Source organism: Carcharodon carcharias, chromosome 12 (assembly GCF_017639515.1).
Source record: "Carcharodon carcharias isolate sCarCar2 chromosome 12, sCarCar2.pri, whole genome shotgun sequence".
NCBI lineage: Eukaryota > Metazoa > Chordata > Chondrichthyes > Lamniformes > Lamnidae > Carcharodon > Carcharodon carcharias.
The window spans coordinates 80847519-80871587 of NC_054478.1; the positions used below are offsets into that span (position 1 = coordinate 80847519).

Here is a 24069-nt window from a genome sequence, read left to right on the forward strand (position 1 = left end):
GAGAGTGAACTTTATTTAATAGATACATAGCCTTTTCTCATTCTTTGCACGGTGGATGGAAATATTGCAAACCTTGGGGAAATAGTACCATCTCCCAGCGTATCTGGTGGCCGTCAAAAGCTCCTTGACTATATAATAGTTTATAATCAGATGTGCTAACCTCAGAAAATTAATAGCCAAAGAACAGCTTCAAGCACCCGTGAAGTTGAGCCGGGTGGGAGTGACTGATGCTGCCGCTTGCCTGCAGGAGGTGCTGTCTCTCTCACTGCTGCCGGTGCAAGGGGCGGGTTCTCGGTGTAGGGAGGCTCCTGGTCAGCTTGTTTGCTGCAATTTTCGCTCCCTGCTCCGCTTCTACCTCATTCCCAGTCGGAGGCCGGAATAAGTGCAGCAGAGGTAAGAAATGTTCCCGAACCGAAAGTCGATGTTTCGTCAATTCCCTTCCCTCCCAGTTATGATCATGTTTTAAAAAACGGAATATAAATAAGGAAGATTAGTGTCTGCAAATATGTCTGAAGTTGCTGCTGGTTGTTCTTTTCACAGCCTTATGCAATCGTATGACTTGTGTCATATGGAGAGCCCATGTGCCCTGTGAGCTTTGCTGGGTTGGGGTTTTTCACATTCACTGGGATCCCCAACATTACACAGGACTCTCACGTGATGGTTTTCGGCAAAACCGCCTCCCACTTCCCAGAAATTTTTTTTTACACTTCAGGGAATAGCCTAAAGTTTCACTCAAGTGGGTCATTCGTTTTAGGAAGTCTATGCTGTCATGTGATATTTTTAAAAGATATTACTGTCTCCATCTTAAGGGCAGAGGGTTGTGGCAATCCTGTGCCCACTCTTGTGTCCTCAGTTACTCGGCTGGGGGTCTGCGGATATTCTGTGTGAAGTGATCACAGAGCCGAGAGTTTGCGTGCCTCACATTCCAGAGTCATGATCCAGTCTCCAAGCTGACGGTCTTTACCCATCAGGATTTGTGTCTGGGGCGGTACAACAGACGCGGGGTCGATTGGAAAAGCAAGAACTTGTATTTACATAGCGCCTTCCACAGCTTCGGGACGTCCCAAAGCGCTTTGCAGTCAATGAGGCACTTTTGAAGTCGTCACTGTTGCAGTATAGGAAGGCTACAACTTTATAAAGGAAAGTATGGGATATTAACAGCCATCTATGGTTGTCATCCTGATCATACTTTAAAAACGTTTTTTTGTTACCCAGCCCCCTCACAAAGTTACACAAGTTACTGTTTCTTTGCGGCTGGCGTTTTAATTTTCAGATGTGGCACTGATCAGTGAGAGGCATATTGATTTCAATGGCATTTTATTTAACTGATCACTTATTCTAATGTTTTTCAGATTTTGAAATTGTCAGTATGCAATGTTGTCCTTCAGTCCATCGTTTTTGCAAATCAAGTTTGATGATTTGCAATTCCATGAAAATTGTGGTGGAGGGAGTTTCGGCAGTGTCTATCGAGCAACATGGTTGTCTCAGGACAAAGAGGTGGCTGTCAAGAAATTGTTAAAAATAGAAAAAGAGGTAAGGTTTAGTCATTTGTATTTCATAGCTTCCCTTCCCATTATCCTATTTTCACATTTTATTAAACAAAGGAAAATACATAAATAAGTACAGATTAATTTCTTGAACACCATAACCCTTTCATTGCACTAATTCGGTTGTGGTTTGTGGCTGTTCTAATACCCAACCTCCCTTCAGCTTGAAGGGTGCATCAAACATGACCACAGGACTAATATTACTTTTTAATCTAGATGTTCATCTACTAAAGGCATACACTGTTGAATTTCCCAACCACACATTTTCACAGTCCTGTAAACAAACTAATCACAGTTGAAGGTAATTCTGATTAGCAATGATGTAAACGTGTTTGATTTGTAGTTTCAGTGTTTCTGAAGATTAGTTAAAATCAGGACATTTACCTCACTTCTAGGCTATTCCAATAATTAACACGTATAGAAATTGCTACAACTGATTGTGTTTATTTGACATATTTAACTTGACCACTTTTTCTACTGCAAGAAAGCTTGATGCTTTTATGATATTAGTGTCCAGTTTCTTGGTCTCCTTTTGAGCATTGCTGGGCTTGACTCAAGTCACTGTAATTCCTGGGGGAGTAAGAGAAGTGAATGTGTTTTCCGTGCTGGCTTGATATAGTTGGATTGGCATACATGACTACTTTGGTTTTCTCATGATGATAAGGAATGCTGTGGAGAGAGACATGTTGAACCGCAGATTGAAACTTTTTATGTGGGGATCTAAGCAGCTGTCTGTCTATATTGACAAACACCTGACAATCATCGTATGACAGCATAAATAGATGGGCCAAGCTCATAAGTTATGAAAGAATACATTTACCAGCTCTCCTGATCCTTACAGCCTCTTTCAATGCTATCAGTGTATTAAGTGTTGCTGCTAGAATCAGTTAGATAGATTTGATGAAGCTGTTTTGATTATACAGATGAAACTTGACTGTGATAAAAGATGCATTGATAGATGATATATTTTCACAATCTGCAGAGAAATTCATTTCTAAATTAAATTTGTTTGTAATATGCTTCAAGATAGTGGGTAGCAATGGGCAACATAAATAATCTGATACTGTACTTAATGGGATAGAAGAAGTAAATACTTTTGGCATGCTGGACCAGGAGGCTACAGGGTCAGGGTTATCAAACTTAAATCGGAAGTATTCTTTACATAAAGGTAATCTGCTGAGTAGCTTCTAGGAAGAATGGTTCAGACTCTTAAGAAATAGCTGGATGCTGAAATGGGAATGCAATGTACAGTTTGTATCCTGAGGTGAAATGCCTTTGTCATCCTTGTATTAATTAAAAAAGTGAAAGGTTAATGTAGCTGCTAATCTAGAGAGAGAGATGAGTGTTCTAGTTTATACCCTGGGGATAACTGCATTTGAATCAGCCCTAACACAAGACTTGGAACTTGTGGCTTAGTACAATTAGTATTGACATTATTCCTTTGGAGCAATGTAGATGCTGAGTACCACGAAGGAGCTCCATTGCTCATGTACTAAGGATATTGTGATGTATATGATTTTGATGTGGTAATTGCTTGAAAAAATACAATGATCGAGCAGTGTGTAGTCATTAATCACAATATCCATCCCTAAAACCAGCAGGGAATAGGCAGCCCAGATGGGATAGATGGTGTTTTAGAGGGTCCTCCCCGGCATGAAATGCTCTGCACTGATGAGGAGAGCAGCCCAGGAGAAGGCTCACTGAATGACGAGCCTGGCTCCCAGCTCTGCTAAAGAGATGCTGACTTTAGGGACTCAGCAATCAGAAGAAAGTTACTTTCTCTTGCACCAAATATTGTTCAAGAACAGTCTGCCTCAGAGCTATTGCACAATGTCTGACAGCTTCTAGTTTGTGTAATGCTGGGCATGGTGCGTCAACTCTGCAATCTAGCATGGAGAGTGTGCTCAGCTCTGTGGATGCTGCAATCAAGTGCACATAACAGAAGTCCATTTCATGAGCTCTTTTGGCCTTGATGGATAGTGAAACTGGTGCCATTTGGTCCTGGACTCCTGCACCTTCTATAGGCTTGGGGAATGTGTTGTTAGAAACTTCAATTACACTATAGATCACCTGTACTCTGCTCTCCTGCAAATCATTGGGATTGCTGAGTCACAACTCCTTGCAAGGGCATAATAGTGCCTTTTTTCTATGACAACAAATCTCCTACCTCATCTACCTGCTGCCCCCCAAACTTTGGCCTGTTGCCAGGACGCTAACATGGCCTGATTGTATCAGCAGCAGTTTTAGTTTTTTGTTTTGCAGGAGATTTCCAGCACTTGCAGTTTTTGTTTCTATTACTGTTGAATTGAGACATTTTGTATGAGATTAGGACAGAATTCAGTAATGTCCTTTCCTTGATCTAAACAAAAATAGTCCTTGCTCTTTTCCTTTGCTCTTATAAATAAAGGATGGGAATCAGAGGGAAACTAGTTCTTGGTGAAGCCCACAGATAATCTTGCCACACGTTTCTGCAGATTTGCTGTCAAGTTTCTTATGGTCCAACAAAATCTGGTGACAAAATATCCAAAAATTTAGAATGACTCATGTTTTCTTCAAATTAAATATTCAGAACAAACAATTTATTCTTGAAATAAGTGATAGTTTATAGAGCAAACTGCAATTTTACTCAGCTTAAATGATGGTTACTTTCTGTTTGAGGTTGTGATAACTTTATTCGTACAATTTATTATGGAAATGACTTAAAACTTTTGAAATTAAGGACACAAAGTCGTGTATAATTTATCATTGTTAGGTTTAATGTTTACATAATTAAGCAGACCGAGTGGATAAAATTCAAATTAACTAAATGGTGACTCACATTAAAGGGTTCTGAATTTTATAAGGATCAAATAAAGTAAAGAAGCTGATAAACAAAAAACAAGAAGCAGCCATATGAAAAGGAAATATACATTCCCTAAAATAATTAAAAACCCCCACGAGAAAAGTAGTCCAACTGTGGGTAACACTAGAGAAGTTAAAGATAGTACTCGATTAAATGCAGAGCCTTTGGATGTTTCCAAAAAGGGTAGGAAGCCTAATGATTATTAGCGAATGTAAATGTGAGTCCCTAGAAGACAGAGACAGGAAAACTTGTTTTGCGGTATGAGGAAATGGCAGAGATAATACTTCGTATCTGTAATCATGGTAGAATACACAAAAGAAATTTGGAATTAGTGGAGAAACCAAGGGTTTAGCTGAATGAGGGGCTTAAAGAAATTAATATTAATAAAGAAGTAGCACTGGAGAAGTTAATGGAGCTAAAAGTTGGGAAAGTAAGTTGATAGGAGGATGCAAAGAAGCTACAAAGGAATGCTAAGTGAGTGGGAAAGAGTGAAGTTATCCACATTGGTTGAAATAATAGAAAAGCAATTTTTTTTTAATTACGAGAGACCGGGGAATCTTAGTATACTGGGAGACCTGGGTGTTTTACATGAATCACAGAAAGTTAGTGTGCAGGTATGGCAGGGAATTGGGAAAACAAATGGAATGTTAGCCTTTAGTGTAAAGAAATTGGAGTAAAAGAATAAAGAAGTCCTACCACAATTATATAGGCCCTGCTGAAACCATAATAAACTTTCCTTACAGGGAGTACAATGGAGCTTCACAAGACTATTTCATGGGATGAGAGGATTTTCTATGAGGGGCGATTAAGTAGATCACCTTCATGGAATCTAGAAGAATGAGAGATGGTCTATTTGAAATATATAAGATTCTTAAGGGGTTTGACAGGGTGGATGCTGGGACCAGAACTGGACTGGACTTGCCATGTAAATACTGTGGCTACAAGAGCAGATCAGATGCTAGGAATCCTGTGGCGAGTAACTCACTGCCTGACTCCCCAAAGCCTGTCCACCATCTACAAGGCACAGTTAGGAGTGCACTGTCCACTTGCTTGGATGGGTGCAACCTCAAGCTTGACACCATCCAGGACAATGCAGCCTGCTTAATTGGCACCCCATCCACAAACATTCACTCCCTCCACCATTGTTGTGTACCAAACAAGATGCACCCTTGGAATTCACCAAGGCTCCTTAGCACCTTCCAAACCCACAACCACTATCACCTATAAGGACAAGGGCAGCAGACGCAAGAGAGCACCACCACCTGAAAGTTCCTCTCCAAGCCACTCACCATCCTGACTTGGAAATATATCTCCATTCCTTCACTGTCACTCGGTCAAAATCCTGAAATTCTCTCCCTGACAGCACTGATTATTAGTGAATGGACCACATGGACTGCAGCAGTTCAAGACAGCAGTTCACCACCACCTCGATGACAATTAGGGATGGGCAATAAATGCTAGCCTAGCTGGCGACGCCCACATCTCATGAATGAATTAAGAAAAGATGTTTCCACTGAGCAGGGAATCTGGAACTCAGGGTCACAGTCTCAGCATAAGGGATCAACCATTTCAGATTGAGGTGAGGAGAAATGTCTTCACTTTGAAACTCCCTTTGCAGAGAGTTGTAGAAGCCCAGTCATTGAATATATTCAAGAAAATAGATCCATAGATTTTTAGGTACTAAGGGAATTAAAAAGTATGGGGATAATGTGGAAAGGTGGATTTGAGGTGGAAGATCAGCCTTGATCTGTCTGACTGACTGAGCAGGCTTGAAGGGCCGAATGGCCAGCTCCTGTTTCTTATGCACAGATTTTCTTAACTTTTTTAAAATTTCTTCCATTAGTGTGGGGCTTTTGAAGCAATTATAATGCATTTAACTCTAATATTTTAGGATTTTAAAATATGGAGCTTTTGGACAGCCAAATGTACTGTAGTGAAATTATAATATCATCTTACTGTATTTCAGCTGTTTGTGTTAAAATATCATGTTATTTTTTGTTTGAATTATGTATATTCTGATTTCGGATTTAGGCTGAAATTTTGAGTGTTCTCAGCCACAGAAACATCATTCAGTTCTACGGAGCTGTCCTAGAGTCACCCAACTATGGCATAGTAACTGGTAAGTGTTTTTATAATATTCCACACAATTGAACTTAAAATGATCAGTGGTTTAGTGCAATGGCATTCTTAAGTCGTCTTGCATGTCATAAACCAGAAATTCACATTTGTATTTGTTTGCTTGTCAACTTCTTTTCCAATTTGGAAAAAAACAAAATAGTAGATTTTATTTTTGCATGCATTTGTGATTGCAAACATGGTCTAAATATATACTAGATGAAATTCCTTTTGTACAAATTGAATGCACATCTTGCTTTCGATAAATGATGGCCTAACTCATCTCCATTTTTGTCAATGTATGTATTTAACAGGTCTACCTAGTCATGGTCCACTTTACCTCACAATCTCATTAGAATTGGTTTCTAAAATTAAGTAATCATATGAAGTAGGAGTAGACCATCCAGCCTCTTGAGCCTGCTCCACCATTCAATGAGATCATGGTTGATCTGATTGTGATCTTAACTCCATTTTCCTGCTTACATAATATGTACCATTTTTCTACATGTTCACATTTTCTCCATGTATGTATGCATTTATGCCAATGAATGTTAGATTTGTTTAACTGCAGGAGGCAATTTCTCACCGTTAACATTGCATGAAGTATAAGTATAACATCTGGCTTTACAAAGTATTCACATGATCCCTTTGGGCCCATGAATACTTTATAAACTTACATTTAAATAACCTCTAAGTATTTCAAGTGCAAGTGCTTACGTTTGCACTCTGAAAACATAAAACAAAATTAAAGCTTAACAGGGCTAGATGCTGGGATGGTATTCTCTCTTGTGGGGGAATATACAACCAGGGAGGGGGAGCATTTAAGACGGAAATGAGAAGGAATTTTTCTCTCAGGGTCATTAGTCCTTGGAATCCTCTTCACCAGAGAGCAGTGGAGGCTGGGTCATTGACTATATTCAAGGTTGAGATAGACGGATTTTTGATCTACAAGGAAATTAAGGGTTATGAGGGCCCAGTTGGAAAGTGGAGTTAAGGCCACAATCAGATAAGCCATGATCTTATTGAATAGTGGAGCAGATTCATTGGGCTGAATGGCCTACTCCTGCCTCTTTATCTAATGAACTTACATGTGGTTTCTTTCTCACAACCCAGGACAGTTTGCAGTAGGGCAGTATGCTTAGGACATTCTAACATTTTATGCATTCAAGTAAAAGCATTATTGTATACAGTTGCATTATACATATTTACAAATAGGCTTATGAGAGAAGTTGGAGGTGTTACATTATCTTAAAAGTAGTTTTTGTTTAAAATACTGGCTATTATGAAGTAAAATCTTACTTTTGTTATTTTATGGTATATTTTTCAATTGCATCAGGAATTCTAAGTGGGATTTTTTGGATGATTAATTAGAAGAGTCCTGGGATTCATTTTAGAATTCCCAAGTGCTCGGCTTGCTGATAATTGATGAAATTGTGCACTATGGTTAGAGACACTGGTGGATATAAAAAGGATTTGCAATTCTTCATAGTGTATCTTGTTTATACATGCATTAAAAATGAATTAGATAAAAAGATGGTTTAATGTTCTTTTCTGCTGTGATTCCAGTGTATTTGGGAGCAAAGTGAGGGTTAATTTTTCAGCTGTGCAAGAGTGGCTTTGAATTTCCCTTCAAACACACACGTTCAAAAGAAGAATAACACAGTAATTAGAATGTTAGTGTGGTGTTATCTCTACAAATATGAATTTTGTTTTATGGAAATAAGAAAGAAATAGGTCATTCACCCTCTTGAGTCTGTTCCACCATTCAGTTGACTCATAGTTGACCTGAACCTTGACTTTGCTCCATATCCCTTGAAACCGAATAAAAATCTTAACGTTTCTGGTCTTGGAATTTTCAAGTGATGCAGCCTTTTGTGGGAGAGTATTTCAGTTTTCCGCTACCCTTGGTGTTAATTTTTTTTCTGATTTCACTCCTAAATAGCCTAGCTCTAATTTGAAGATTATGATCCCATGTTCTGGATTCATCCAGTCCAACAAATAATTTTTCTCTATCCTATCAAATCCTACTATCATTTTGAAGACTTCAGTGAGTTTACCCAACAACCTTGTAAACGTGAGGGAAAACAAGCCAAGTTTATTTACCTTCATGATTCATTCATGGGACGTGGGCATCACTGACTAGACCAGCATTTATTGTCCATCCCTAATTGCCTTTGAGAAGGCGATTGAGAGCTGCCTTCTTGAACTGCTGCAGCCCATGTGGTGCCGGTACACCCACAGTGCATTACGGAGGACATTCCAAGATGCTGACCTAGTGACAGTGAAGGAATGGCGATATCGTCCCAAGTCAGGATGGTGTGTAGCCTGGGGGGAGGGGGGTGGGGAGCTTGCAGGTGGCGGTGTTCCCATGCATCTGCTGCCCTTGCACTTCTAGGCAGTAGAGGTCACGTGTTTGGAAGGTGCTGCGATGCATATTGTATGTAATACACACTGCTGCTGCTGTGAACTAGTGGTGGAGGGACTGAATGTTTTAAGTGGTGGATGGGGTGCCAAACAAGCGGGCTGCTTTGTCCTGAATGGTGTCATGCTTTTTGAATGTTGTTGGAGCTTCACTCATCCAGACAAGTATTCCACCACATCCCTGGCAGGTGTTTTGTAATGGTGGACAGGCTTTGGGGAGTCTGGAGGTGAATGGCTTGCCACAGAATTCCCAGCCTCTGACCTGTTCTTGTAGCCATATTATTTATATGGCTGGTCCAGTTCAGTCTCTGGTTAATGGTAACCCTCATGATGGTGGTGGTAGGTGATTCAGCAATAATGCTGTTGAATTTCAAAGGGGTGGTGATTAGGTTCTCTCTTGTTGGATATGGTTGTTGCTTGGCATTTGTGTGAAATGAATGTTGCTTGCCATTGATCAGCCTAAGCCTAAGTCTTGCTACATGTGGGCATGGACTGCTTCAGTATCTGAGGAGTTTGGAATTGTTGAATCCATACAATGGTTACAGCACAGAATGAGATATCAGCCCATTGTGTCCACATCATTCTCTAGAAGAGCAAATCAGTCTGTCTCACTCCCCAGCACTTCCCCTGTGGCCCTGCAATTTTTTTCTCTTCAAGTGCTTATCCAATTCTGTTTTGAAAGCCATGGAACAAGATGCTATAATTTATCAGCAAACATCCCCATTTCTGCCCATATGATGGAGGGAAGGTCATTAAGGAAACAACTAAAGGTGCCTTGGCTTAGAGCACTATCCTGAGGAAATCCTGCAATGACATTGTTTGGCTGAGATGATTGACCTTCCAGGAGCCACAACCGTCTTCCTTTGTGCTTTACATGATTCCAGCCAGTGGTGAGCTTTTCCCAATTATTTTAGTTTTATGAGGGCTCCTTGATGTCACGCTCAGTCAAATGCTTTCTTGATGTGAAGGATAGTAACTTTCACTTCACCTTTGGAATTCAGCTATTTTGTTCATATTTGGACCAAGGCTGCATTAAGGTCTGGGGCTGAGTGTTCCTGGCTGAAACCAAGTTGCACGTCATTGAGGAAGTGTTGCTTGATCGCTGTTGACGACACTGTCCAGAATTTTGCTGATAACTGGGGCAGTAATTGACCAGATTGGATTTGTCCTGCTTTTTGTGGATATGACGTACCTGGGCAATTTTCCACTTTGTTGAGAAGTTGCCGGTGTTGGAGCTGTACTGGACTAGCTTGTTTAGGGGTGTGGCTAGTTCTGGAGCACAGCTGCGATGTTGTTAATGTTTGATTGAATTCAAATTCCACCATTTGCTGATGTTGTTGATACCCATAATCTTTGCTGTATTAATTACACTCTGGTTCTTTATATCATGCAGAGTGCATCACATCTGTGATGCTGGAGCCCTTGGGAGGAGGCCATGATGGGTCATCAACTTGGCACTTCTGGTTGAAGGTGGCTGCAAACACTTCAGCCTTGTCTTTTGCTCTTACGTGCTGGGCTCTGGCATCATAGAGGTTGGAATTGTTTGTGTAGCCTCTTTATTATCCACCACCATTCATGACTGGTTGTAGCAGGGCTGCAGACCTTTGACCTGATCTGTTGGTTGTGGGATCACTTAGTTCTTTCTATGGTATGTTGCTTCTGGTGTTTAGCATGCTTGTAGTCCAGTGTTGTAGTTTCACCAGATTGAGCACTTCATTTTAGTTATGTCTGCTGCTGCACCTGCTCCCCTACATGAACCATTGTTGGTTCCCTGACTTGATGGTAGACTTGAGGGATATGTCAGGTCTTGAGATTACAGATTGTGGTGGAACACAATGACTTTTGGATACCTAGTTTTGAGTGGCTAGATCTGTTCTGAATCCATTCCATTGAGCACAGTGGTAGTGCCACACAACACAAAGGCATCCTCATTGTGAAGATGGGACTTCATCTCTACAAGGATTGTGGGTGGTCACTCCTACCAGTACTGTCATGGATAGATATACTTGCAACAGGTGGATTGGTGAGGATGAGGTCAATTGCATTTTTCCTTATTGGTTCCCTCACCACCTGCCACATGCTTAGTCTGGCAATTATGTCCTTTAGGCCTCGGCCAACTCCGTCAGTGTTCCTTTTCATTGTAATTTAACGCTTTAAGCTGCAGCTGCATTCTGCTGAATTTATTTTTCCTGAGCTTCGGTGTCCAGAATTGAACACAATATTCCAAATGGGACCTGAACAATTGGAGCATCACTTCCTCACTTTGAATTTCAAACTCTCTGAAATATACTTTTTGTACCTGTGGACTAACATTTAGTGATTTGTATACATGAACACCTAAACCTATTCGCTCCTCCACAGCTTCCAGTCTTTCACCATTAAGAAAAAACTCATGTCTTCCTGAGACCTCATATTTCCTCACATTGAAATCCATTTGCCTTAGATTTGCTTATTCACAATGTCGCTTCCATCGACACAACTTATGTCTCCTAACTTGGTGTCATTTACAAACTTACATAACTTTTCATTTAAAAGAACTCCCTAAAAACAATGAGCTGAAGGTCTGTGTCATTGTATTTCAACACATGTTTCCTACATCAACAGAGACATGATAATGGTGAAAATGAGAAGGCAGGAAGAAAGTAAATATCCAAGAGTTTGGATTTATACAGGATGTTCCAAAAAGCTTCAGAGCCAGCGAATTACTTTGAAAATATAATTATTGTTTCTTATTTAGGTAAATGTAAAAGATGGAATAGAAAAAATACTTTATGTGGAGTTATTAAATCATTACAGATACCTTGTAACTCGCTGAGAATTTCTGTACTATGATTCGTTTTGAGTTTTGACTGCATTTTTCATAACTTTTTTTAAAAAAATTAGCTACTGCTAGAATTCTGTGTCTCTAAGAGTGGCAGAAGTGGCACTTGAGGGAATTGTGGCTGGAGTGAGACATTATGAACAAAACACCACTTAGCTGAAATGTGACTGTTGGTTACGCTGTCTTGGTGTTTCGTTCTCTTTTTCTGGCTACCACTGGTACTTAATTTGTTATTCTAACTGCAACTCGAACTCGGTCCTCCTATGATAGCAATCACTCAACTGTTGCCAATGCATACCAGATCTATGTTACACACATTTTACCTGCATGCAGTCTCTCTTCAAATATTTTATCAGATAAAGACTACCTCAAAATTTGATGAATCAAGCTTAAACAGCAGAACCAAGAATAGGATCTCCTCGCCAAACAGCTGATCAATGAATATATACAGGAAGTTGTACTCCTCTAATGTCCCATTCAGATGATCAGTGTTTATGAATGATAATGACACTGAGGCCTGTGAGGTGTGTTATTGTATCAATTGAGGTTAAGAATATACAGGTGGAGGACATTGACTGGATAGTTACTTGAACACACACAAAGAGACACTTACTGACATGGGGTGGTGTGGAGTTGGGAGATATATACCTATAATGTTTCACTTTGAATAAATCTATTCCAAGTAAATACTGGCTCTGGTTACTTCCTTCAGATGACTATCAGGGATACTACTGGGTGCACTGACGGCATCTAAATTCCCGCTGTGCAATCCAAGCATGTGAATCTTTGTGTTGGGAGCTTGAATGATAGAGTAACCCTCTGAGCAACACATTTATGTTTTCTTCTTGCTGAGCTCTGCAGAGTGTTCCGGATATAATAGCATAGTGACCTGCCAGTTGAGAATTTTTAACAGAGGGTAATACTGGCAGCAGCAGAGTTACCAACAATCTTCATTAGAGAGAGTTCTACTTCATATGGTGACCTGTCATTAGAACATTGCTTCAAGTGCTGATCAGAATGCGTATCCAGGATGAGCTGGTTATAGCTCATAAAGTTCCTTCCTCAAAAGAATGTCTGTAACCATATTTGAAATACATAATTCTGTCTAGTGGGAAATATACTTTGTTAGCTTAAGTTGCTCTTATTTCCTGCACTATCAAAATTAAATTACTGAGAAATGTTATGTTGCTAGGAATCTGCCTGAAAACTCAATACTGATAAAGGCTGATGAATGTTTTGCAAATAACAATTGTAAGCCATGTATAAGCTGTTTTAGTTGTGCACACATGGTACTTCAGGTTTGATTGGCTGCCAAAATTGAATTCAAACAATTAATGGTTACAGTGACGTGCAAATCAAATGTTTTTTTCTACTCATTGTTGAAAGGCACAATCATTTTTTGTTTAACTTCACAATATGTAAAAGCCATGTTTCTTCTTCCATCAAGCAAGTAAATGCTTATAATAGCACTGTTTGCGTAATGTGCTATCTTGTGTGTGTGTGAGAGAGAGAGCAAGGACATGCAGTAACTTGGCTGTATTACACTTGGCTAAGTATTTTAATTTGATAGTTGATCTGTCAGGTTGCAAACAGATTTTAAGTCTTCCTCTAGCTGTATATATCTCACACTTGTGTCCCAACTCTCTCATTCTTTCACAATAATTGAAACAGTTTGTACTTGCCTTAGTTGTTTGCAATACTGTATATACATCAGCCTTTATCAGTATTGAATTTTCAGGCAGACCTAACAACATAGCATTTCTCAGTAATTTAACTTGCATATTGACATTTATAATCCCTCTCTCAATTTATTGCTGTCATCATATATCTGAATTCTTGTCAGTCTTCCTGCCACCGTTGTCAAGTTTCTGTTTCACGCTCACTGCTGCTTTACTAATTAACTCCCTTGTAATATTTTACCTTTTGTAATGCCCAGGGCATGCAGAAACAGGGCACCCAATGTTTTGTTGGAAACTGGAACTATTTCTAGACTAAATATGAAAGGAGGATTTCGTGCAGTAGTTGCTGTTTCACTTAAGTTAGAGATAAATTGAGAGTTGAAGCTTGGGGGTGGAGGGAGAGCTGGGAGGCAGAGCTCAAAAGATACAGGAGGGAGGGTCAGCTGGGCATGGGAATAATTAGCATATCAAGTGGCACACTTACTAAACCAGCGTAGAATTCTCCATGTAATGTTTTTAAAATTGTTACATCCACATATGTACTTATATCTGATGTAATGCAGAGAACAGTCCTACAAATATGGTCTGACAGCTATAGATATTACTGTGGCCAACTTTCAAATTGATACACCAGAAGAGCAAAGATTGTCTTTCGAGGAGATGTGTAAACAGTTGGTGACAATTCACAGATTAAGTTCACAGGTATCTGTCTTATTTTGTACAGTGCCAATACCACAGATGCTAAGATAAAAGCAAAATACTGTGGATGCTAAAAATCTAGAACAAAAACAAAAATACCTGGAAAAACTCAGCAGGTCTGACAGAGAGGAACACAGTTAACGTTTCGAGTCCGAATGACTCTTCATCAGAACTAATGGAAAATAGAAAAGAAGTGGAATATAAGCTGGTTTAAGGGGGTGCTGGGACAGGTAGAGCTGGATAGAGGGCCGGTGATAGGTGGAGATTGCCAAAAGGTGTCATAGACAAAAGGACAAAGATGTATTGACGGTGGTGATATTAGATAAGAAATGTGCTAACGGGGACATTAAGGGTAGAAAGCAGGACGAGCAAGGGACAGATAGCCCTAGTGGTGGTGGGGTGGGGGGGAAAGCGAAATAGGCTAAAAGGTAGAGATAAAACAATGGATGGAAATACATTTAAAAATGATGGAAATAGGTGAGAAAAGAAAAATATATATAAATTATTGGGAAACGGGGAATCGGAAAGGGGGTGGGGAAGGAGGGGAGAGTTCATGGTGTAAATTGTTGAACTCAACGTTCAGTCCGGAAGGCTGTAAAGTGCCTAGTCAGAAGATGAGGGGCTGTTCCTCCAGTTTGCGTTGAGCTTCACTGAAACATTGCAGCAGACCAAGGATGGACAATGGGCATGAGAGCAGGGTGCAGTGTTGAAATGGCAAGTGACAGGGAGGTCTGGGTAATACTTGCGGATAGGCAGAAGGTATTCCGCAAAGCAGTCACCCAGTCTGCGTTTGGTCTCCCCAATGTAGAGGAAACTACATTGGGAGCAACAAATGCAGTAGACTAAATTGAGGGAAGTGCAAGTGAAATGCTGCTTCACTTGAAAGGAGTGTTTGGGCCCTTGGACAGTGAGGAGAGGGGAAGTAAAGGGACAGGTGTTGCACCTTCCGTGGTTACATGGCAAGGTGCCATGGGAGGAGGTTGAGGTGCAGGAGGTAATGGAGGAGTGGCTCAGGGTGTCCTGGAGGGAATGATTCCTGTGAAATGCCACCAGGGGTGGTGAAGGGAAGATGTGTTTGGTGGTGGCATCATGCTGGAGTTGGCGGAAATGGCGAAGGATGATCCTTTGAATGTGGAGGCTGGTGGGTTGATAAGTGAAGACAAGGGGGACCTTATCATGATTCTGGGAGGGAGAGGAAGGTGTGAGGGCGGATGCACGGGAGATGGGCCAGACACGGTTGAGGGCCCTGTCAACCACCGTGGGTGGAAAACCTCAGTTAAGGAAGAAGGAATACATGTCAGAGGAACTGTTTTTGAAAGTGAACCAAAGAACTATAGAACCATAGAACACTACAGCACAGAAAATAGGCCATTCGGCCCTTCTAGTCTGTGCCGAAATAATATTCCACTGGTCCCGTTGACCTGCACCTAGTCCATAACCCTCCGGACCTCTCCCATCCATGTATCTATCTAATTTATTCTTAAAACTTAAGAGTGAGCCCGCATTTACCACGTCAGATGGTAGCTCGTTCCACACTCTCACCACTCTCTGAGTGAAGAAGTTCCCTCCAATGTTACCCCTAAACCTTTCCCCTTTCACCCTAAAGCCATGTCCTCTCGTGTTTATTTCTCCTAATCTAAGTGGAAAGAGCCTACTCGCATTTACTCTGTCTATACCCCTCATAAGTGGCATCATTAGAACAGATGTGACGGAGGCGAAGGAACTGAGAGAATGGGGTGGAGTCCTTACAGGAAGCGGGGTGTGAAGAGCTGTAGTCAAGGTAGCTGTGGGAGTCGGTGGGCTTGTAATGAATATTGGTGGACAGTCTATCACCAGAAATTGAGACAGAGCGGCCAAGGAAGGGAACGGAAGTGTCAGAGATGGACCACGTGAAAATAATGGAGGGGTGGAAATTGGAAGCAAAATTAATAAATTTTTCCAGATCCAGGCGAGAGCATGAAGCGGCACCAAAGCAGTCATCGATGTACCGGAGAAAGAGTTGTGGGAGGGGCCTGAGTAGGACTGGAACAAGGAATGTTCCACATACCCCATAAAGAGACAGGCATAGCTGGGGCCCATGTGGGTACCCATAGCCACACGTTTTATTTGGAGGAAGTGAGAGGAGTTTAAAGAGAAATTGTTCAGTGAGAGAACAAGTTCACCCAGATGGAGGAGAGTAGTGGTGGATGGGGATTGTTCGGGCCTCAGTTCGAGGAAGAAGTGGAAAGCCCTCGACCATCCCGGTGGGGGATGGAGGTTTAGAGGGATTGGACATCCATGGTGAAGAGGCGGTGGTTGGGGCCAGGGAACTGGAAATTGTTGATATGATGTAGGGCGTGAGAGGAATCGTGGATGTAGGTGGAAAGAGCTGGACAAGGCGAGAGAGAATGGAGTCAAGATAGCAAGAAATGAGTTCCGTGGGGCAGGAACAGGCTGACACGATCGGTCTGCCGGGACAGTCCTGTTTGTGGATTTTGGATAGGAGGTAGAAGCGGGCCGTCTGAGGTTTGGAGACTGAGGTTGGAAGCTGTGGAGGGAAGATCTCCAGAGGAGATGAGGTCAGTGACAGTCCTGGAAACAATGGCTTGATGTTCAGTGGTGGGGTTATGGTCCAGGGGGAGGTAGGAGGAAGTGTCTGCGAGTTGATGCTCGGCCTCTGCGAGGTAGAACATTCTTGTTCCAGTTCTACTCAGGCCCTTTCCCACAACTCTTTCTCCGATACATCGATGACTGCTTCGGTGCTGCTTTATGCTGTCAGACCTGCTGAGTTTTTCCAGGTATTTTTGTTTTCGCCACAGATACTACATTGTTGCTGCTGCAGACTCCTCTGCAAATTTCAAATAGCAAGGACTTTGCATCAGTCAGTGGGGCAAAACCTGCTTATATCAACTGTATATACTGATTGCCCACCCTAGTTTCTGCCCGTTAGCCATCATTTTCTTATAATCAAACTATTAACTTCCGATCTTTCTGATCATCGTAGAAATTCTTTCATTTCACAGTGTGGAGCGCACTAGACTATGCACTCATGACAACTGAACTGATTGAAATGTCATTCTTAAAAACTTATCACATACGTATATCTAAAGTCAGTCCATTCCTGTTGTTTTCTTTTGATATTAAATGGCCTCAAGGTATCATTAAAAACAATTGGCCTCTAATTCTAACTGTAAACAATAAAAAGGGCACCAGGTGATTAGAGAGGAGGCTGGATATAAAGAAACAAGAGGAATGCAAAGATTCAAAGAATGCCAGGAGATGGGAGGCCGGATATAAGGGAGCAGGAACAGAGATTCAGTGCGTGTCAAGAGATCAGAGGCCGAATAGAAGGGAATGGGAGCCAAATCAAGCACAGGAAAAGGGAGATGTCAGAATTACATCACAATCAACAGAGAGTGCAGAGAAATAGAAAGCAGCCAGGCTAAGTATACTGGTGAGCTTCTAATTTAATCCAAATTAATCAACTATACAATAAGACTTGATCAATTAATTAGTATAAAAACTAAACACTTAAAGCTCATTTGATCATTTATCATATAATTAAAATCTGTGCTTAGTTAAGCAGATGTAGGGAATAAAGTTAAAATTAAAATACAAGGGATAGTAAAACTAGTCAGAATTTTTCAGTAAATTATAATCCCAGGGTTTTAGATAATGAGTTAAATCAAAAACACTTCAATTAGCCTCCCTGTATAATAGTGACCTCAGCACAGCAGAAGCATCTTATTGGTGAGCTGCTGGTGATTGCTTATTTATTTAAGCAGCGAATTTAATAGTTTAATCATTAGAGGGATGCCAGGGCAGCCCGGACCTGTGAAGTATGCATCCTGTTCCATGTTGGAACTTGAGGATGCTTCTCATGTTGCAGATAACCATTTGTGCAGGAAGCATGGTTAGTTACAGCAGCTTGAACTCTGGGTTTCTGAACTTGAGCAGCAGCTGGCATTACTGGAATATTCACAAGGTTGTGAATTTTGTGGAGTGTATGTTTATAGATGTGGTCACCCCACATCTTAAGGATATACAGGCAAAGAGAAAGTGGCTGAATGCCCCCACCATCAAGAAGCACAAGGCAGATAGTACAGGAGACCCCAGTTGCATCTTATTCTCCAACTGGTATTCAGTTCTAAGTACTGATGAGAGTGATGGTTCCTAGTGAGTCCATTCAGAGCCAAGTCCATGGCACCACGGGGGGCAGGAGGAAGATTGGAAAAGCAATAGGGGATTCAATAATTGGGGGAACAGACAGGTGTTTCTGCAGCTACCAATGTGACTCCAGGATGGTGTGTTGCCTCACTAGCTCCAGGGCCTGAGCGGTTGCAGGACACTTGAGGTGGGAGTGTAAGCAGCCAGAATGGTGGTCCATATCAATACCAACAAAATAAGTAGAAAGGGAGATGTGGTCTTGCAAGCAGAGCTTAGGGAGCTAGGAATGAAACTAACAAAGGTAGTAATCTGCAGATTGCTCCCTGCACCACACACAAGGAAATATAGAAATAGGAAGATAGAGCAGATGAATGCGTGGCTGGGGAGATGGTGCAGGACGGGGAGGGTTTTAGATTCCTGGGACATTGTGGCCGGTTCTGGAGAGATAGGACCTGTACAGGTCAGATGGGTTGCACCTGAGCAGAGCCGGGAACAATTTCCTTTTGGACAATTTGCTGGTGCTTTTGGGAAGGTTTCAAACTAACTTGGCATGAGTGTGAGAACCAGGACACACATTAGATGGGAAAACCAGGGTGCACAGAGAATTAGGACGGACAGATAGCACTAGAGTAGGAAAGAGTAAGTTATTAGCTGGGATCAGAGTAAGAGGGCTAAATTAGGTTTACAATGATGTATGTGAATGCACAGAGTGATAAATAAGGGTAGTGAGCTGCAGGCGCAGATAGCCATGTGAAAATATGATGTTGTGATGACAGAGACCTGGCTCAAAGGAGGGCAGAACTGGGTATGAAAGACTGCAGTATTTATCATATTAAAGGCACTACATTAATATAAGTTGTTGTTGAGAGCATGCGAGATAACTGGCTTAGGCACTCTGCTTTCTATGAATTATGCCACTGACTTTGAAGCCAGAGTGGCATGGCAGGCTATCAATTTCTGGTGGGGCAATCAAATTTTTCGGCACTAGGCTCAAACTCCCCAGCACTGCTCCTTTGCTTGGCGTTATCTGCCAATTTGCTTTGCAAAGACAAAAGAGAATGAACAATGAAAGATTACAGTCAGGGTTCTAGTTTATCAGTGTGTTAAAAGTGTTGTTGCAAAGGTGGCATGCTACAGGTGTAGGTATGAAGGTGCCACTTTGGCGTAGCATGTTTGGGAGTTAGGCTAATTAATTGATATGAGATTAGGGAGCTATATAGGCACATGTATTGTACGATTGTGTGATGGCAGTGATGTTGGGCAAGCTTGCAGTGACAGATGTGATGGTCCTGCTTCAAGAGTTTGGAGTGTGTGGTATCCTGTGTGGGAAAAGAAGAAAAGGGAGCATGATTGAGTGTATTACCTTTCCAGCCCTGGTCAAATCACTTTTTTTTTGTTCCCTGGCACTGATCAGCTGGAGTTATATAGGTGACGCTCCATGCCTCTCTCACTTCCCTGCATCTTCCTCCGTTGACTTCCTGAAACCCAGCTGCTGGTTCTCCTTCGCCTTTATTTCCCCCAGGAGGGATGTAGGTCCATCCAAACTAGATAGCCTGAAGGCTCATAGCTCTCTGAAAATGAAAATGTTGTTAAAACATTGGAAACAGTCTAAATAAAGGCATTTTTAAAATGAATTCGGGAGAGAGAATTCTGCCACCTGCCTTCCACTCCCAAACCTCATTTTGAACAATTTCAGATCTCCAGCATCTGCAGTATTTTGCTTTTGTAAGCTCTGCAAAAAATACCCATTGGCAGGGCTGCCATGCAAACCGGCACCAACGATATGTATTTATATAATACTTTTAATGTAATAAAACACCCCAAGCTTCTTCACAAGAGCATTTTAAAGCAAAAATAATTCTGCAAATCACATATTAGTGCAGATGACCAAAAGCTTGGTCGAAGAGGTAGATTTTAAGGACCCTCTTTAAGAGTAAAGCGAGGCAGAGAGGTTTAGGGACGGAATTCCAGGGCTTAGTGCCCAAGCAGCTAAAGGCACGGACACCAATGGTGGAGTAATTAAAATCAGGTGTGCTCAAGATGCCAGAATTAGAGGAGTGTGGATATCTGAAAGAGTTGGGGGCATGAGGAGATTACAGCAATAGTGGGGGTAGGCAATGGAGGGATTTGAAAGTAAGAAAGTGAATTTTACAGTCGAGGTGTTGCTTAATTGGAGGCTAGCATGGGTCAGCAGGCATGGAGATGATAGTGAGAGTTAGAATGGGCAGCAGAGTTTTAGATCAAGTGTCAGTGGAACATTTAGGGGATAGTGATCATTGTGTCACAAGGTTTAGGCTGACTATGGAAAAGGACAAAGAACAATCCAGTGTAAGAATAATTTTAGCTGGTGGAAAGCCAACTTCAATAGGGTAAGAACAGATCTGGGCAAAATAAATTAGAGTCAAAGGTTGGCAAGAAAAGTGATAGCTGAACAATGGGCTACCTTCAAAGAAGAGAGAGTTTGGGCACAGTCAAAAGGGAAAGCTAGGGTAAACAAAGTCAGAGCTCCCTGGATGCCAAAAGAGATAGAAATTAAGATGAAGAAGAAGTATGCTTATGACGGATATCAGATAGAAAACACAATTGAGAACCAGGCTGAATATAGAAGGTTCAGAGGAAAGGTGAAAAAGCAAAAAAGAGAAGTAAAGAGGGAGTATGAAAAGATACTGGCAGGCAACGTAATTGGGAACTCCAAAGTCTTCTGTGGCATATAAATAGTAAAAGGGTGATAAAAGGAGCAATAGGGCTGACTAGAAACCAAGAAGGCAATTTACCCATGGAGGCAGAAGGTATAGCTGAGGTATTAAATGAATACTTTGCATATGTCTTCAAGTTAGGAGATGTTACCCAGGCCATGGTGAAAGAGGAGGTGATTCAGACACTAGAAAGGCTTAAAATTGATGAGGAGGTATTAGATAGGTTGTCTATATTTATTAGACAGGTATGGCACTAGGATTGGATGCTATACTGAGGGAAGTCAGAGTGGAAATTGCAGAGGCACTGGCCATAATTTTCCAGTCTTCCTTAGACTCAGGGGTGGTGCCAGAGGACTGGAGAATTGCAGTCATTACACCCTTGTTCAAAAGAGGGTGTAAATATAAGCCTAACAACTGAAAGCCAGTCAGTTTAACTCCAGCGGTGGGGAAACTCAAGAACCAATAATTCAGGACAAAATCAGTAGTCACATGGACAAATATTGGCTACTTAAGGGAAAATTGTGTTCAACTGAGTTGCTGGAGGTTTTTGAAGAGGTAACAGAGAGGGTTGATGAGAGTAGTTCTGTTGATGTGCAAATGGATTTGCAAAAGGCATTTGATACAGTGCCACACAACAACTTGTGAGCAAAGTTATAGGTCATGGAATAGGAGGGACATTAGCAACATGGAATCAAAATTGGCTGAGTGACAGGAAACAGAGTATGGTTAATGGATATTTTTCAGGCTGGAGGAAGGTTTGTAGTGGATTTCCTGAGGGATCAGTGTTGGGACCCTTACTTTTCCTGATATATGTTAATGATCTAGCCCTTGGTGTACAGGGCACAATTTCAAAATTTGCAGATGATACGAAACTTGAAAGCATTGCAAACTGTGAGGAGGATAGCGTAGAAGTGCAAAAGGACATAGACAACTTGGTGAATTGGCTGAAGAGGTGAAGAGCAGGCCTGAAGTTCAGTGCAGAAAAATGTGAAACAATTCATTTTGGTGGGGAAAACATTAAGAGACAATATAAAATAAAGTATACAGCTCTAAAGGTGGTGCAGGAGCAGAGGGTCCTGGGTGTATATGTGCATAAGTCATTGAAGGTGGCAGGAAAAGTTGAGGAAGTGATTAATAAAGCATACAGTATCCCAGGCTTTATTAACAGGAGCATGGAGTATAAGAGCAAGGAGGTTATGTTGAACTTGCACTGGTTTGGCCTCAGCTGGAGTATTGTATCCAGTTCTGGGTGCTGCCCTTCAGGATGTAAAGGCATTGGAGTGGGTGCAGAAAAAGTTTATGAGAAATTTTGGGGATGAGGAACTTCAGTTATGAAGATAGATTGGAGAAGTTGGGGCTGTTTTCCTTGGGGGGGAAAAAAAAAGCTGAGAGGACGCTTGGTAGAGTAATTCAAGATCATGAGGTGTCTGGACAGAGTAGATAGGGAGAAACTTCCAACTTATTAAAGTTTCAGGAATGAGAGGACACAGGTTTAAAGTAACTAGCAAAAGAAGCAAGAGTGATATGAGAAAAAAACCTTTTCACGCAGCGAATGATTATGATTTGGAATGCACTCCCTGAGTGTGTGATGGAGGTGGGTTCAGTTGAGGCGTTCAAAAACGAATTGGACTGTTACGTGAAAGGAAACATGTGCAGGCTTACTGCGAGAATGACACTTAGTGTCCTACAGAGAGTCAGTGCAGACATGATGGGCCAAATGACCGCCTCCTGTTCTGTAACGAATCTGAGATTCTGGATGGTTTCATGTTTACAGAGGGTAGAACGTGGGAGGCTGGCCAGGAAAACATGGAATAGTTAGTTAAGTCTGGAGGTAACAAAAAGCAGTGAGCTGAGGCAGGTGATGTCACAGAGGTACAAATAGGTTGTCTTTGTGATATTGTGGATATGTGATCAGAGCCTCATCTCTGGATCGAATATGATGTTGAGAAAGTTGTGAATTGTTTGGTTCACCCTCCGAAAAATACCGGGGAGAGGGTTAGAGTCAGCGGTTAGCGAACAGAGTTTGTAGCAGAAACTGAAGACAGTGGCTTTAGTCTTCCCAGTATTTAGTTGGCGGGGTGGGAAGGTGGGTGGTGGTGGTGTAGGGTTAGAGGTGGTAGTGAGTTAGAGCTTGGTGTCAGCGGCATACATGTGGAAAGTGATTGTTTTTTTTCTTGTTGATTTCATTGAGAAGCAGCAATAAGGTGAGAAGGGAGGGCATGGATAGGTCTTTGGGGGACATCAAAGGTAACAGTATGGGAATAGGAAGGAGCGCCATTGCAGCTGATTCTCTGGCTGCGATTAAGAAAGGATGGAACCAGGTGTGTCCCACTCAGTTAAGTGACAGCAGAGAGGGGTTGGGAGGAGAATGTTGTTGATCAGCTGTGTCAAAGGCTGCAGGTAGGTGGAGAAGGTCAAATAAGAACAATTTACTTTTGTGACAATTGTATAGGATGCCATTTGTGACTTTGATAAAGAGGCGTTTTAATACGGTGATAGGCATATAAACCTGATTCAAGGAATTAAAACATGGAAGTTCCAGGAAAGATGGCAGGGATCTCCGAAGGGGGCAGTACCTGAGGAGAGGGAGCTGACATGGGAACCGGGAAGAGAAGTTGGCTGACCAACAGTTTAGTGGCATTAGAATTGAATGAACAGGAGGCGGGTCTCATTGATAAGATGAGCTCGGAGAGAGCATGAGTGCAGATAGAACAGATACAGGCGAAATATAGGTTTATGTAGCGCAGGGGAGAACCTTAGAAGAAGTTTGGTCAGGTGGGCTGAAGGAAGGGAGGGAAGTCGTAAGGTTAGCTGATTGGATGGTATAATTTTTGCATAAGTCTGAACCCAGAAATTTAATGTCATTAGGTTGTGAAAGAAGAAGTCATTCCAGATATATTGTGAATGTACTGCAGCTCTGGGATTCAAAGTCCAATAATCTGTTTGAGATGCTAGTATTACAACTGTTAACCTACTTTGCTACTTTTATTGTCACTTTCATGAAATATGTAACTCAAAAACAGAAGCAAAATGTGTTACAACAGTAGTAATTTTTTCATTAGTGTCTGTGAACTGTTATTACTTTTTTCTGCAATAGGGAAAC

General features: G+C 41.5%; 1 protein-coding gene across 3 annotated transcripts in view; it reads left to right on the plus strand.

Annotated features, from left to right (window-relative positions):
* Positions 1-264: 264 nt before the first annotated feature.
* The window catches only part of LOC121284838 (mitogen-activated protein kinase kinase kinase 20-like), a 130288-nt gene continuing 106483 nt past the window's right edge, over positions 265-24069 (plus strand). For 2 of the 3 annotated variants that reach the window (XM_041200622.1, XM_041200626.1), the window contains exons 1-3: positions 265-393; positions 1353-1533; positions 6421-6508. In XM_041200622.1, coding sequence (XP_041056556.1) covers positions 1375-1533; positions 6421-6508 — 247 coding nt within the window. In that variant the 5' untranslated portion in view covers positions 265-393; positions 1353-1374. Of the gene's footprint in view, positions 394-825; positions 1141-1352; positions 1534-6420; positions 6509-24069 lie in introns of those variants that run through there. The other variant, XM_041200625.1, reaches the window with a different exon arrangement.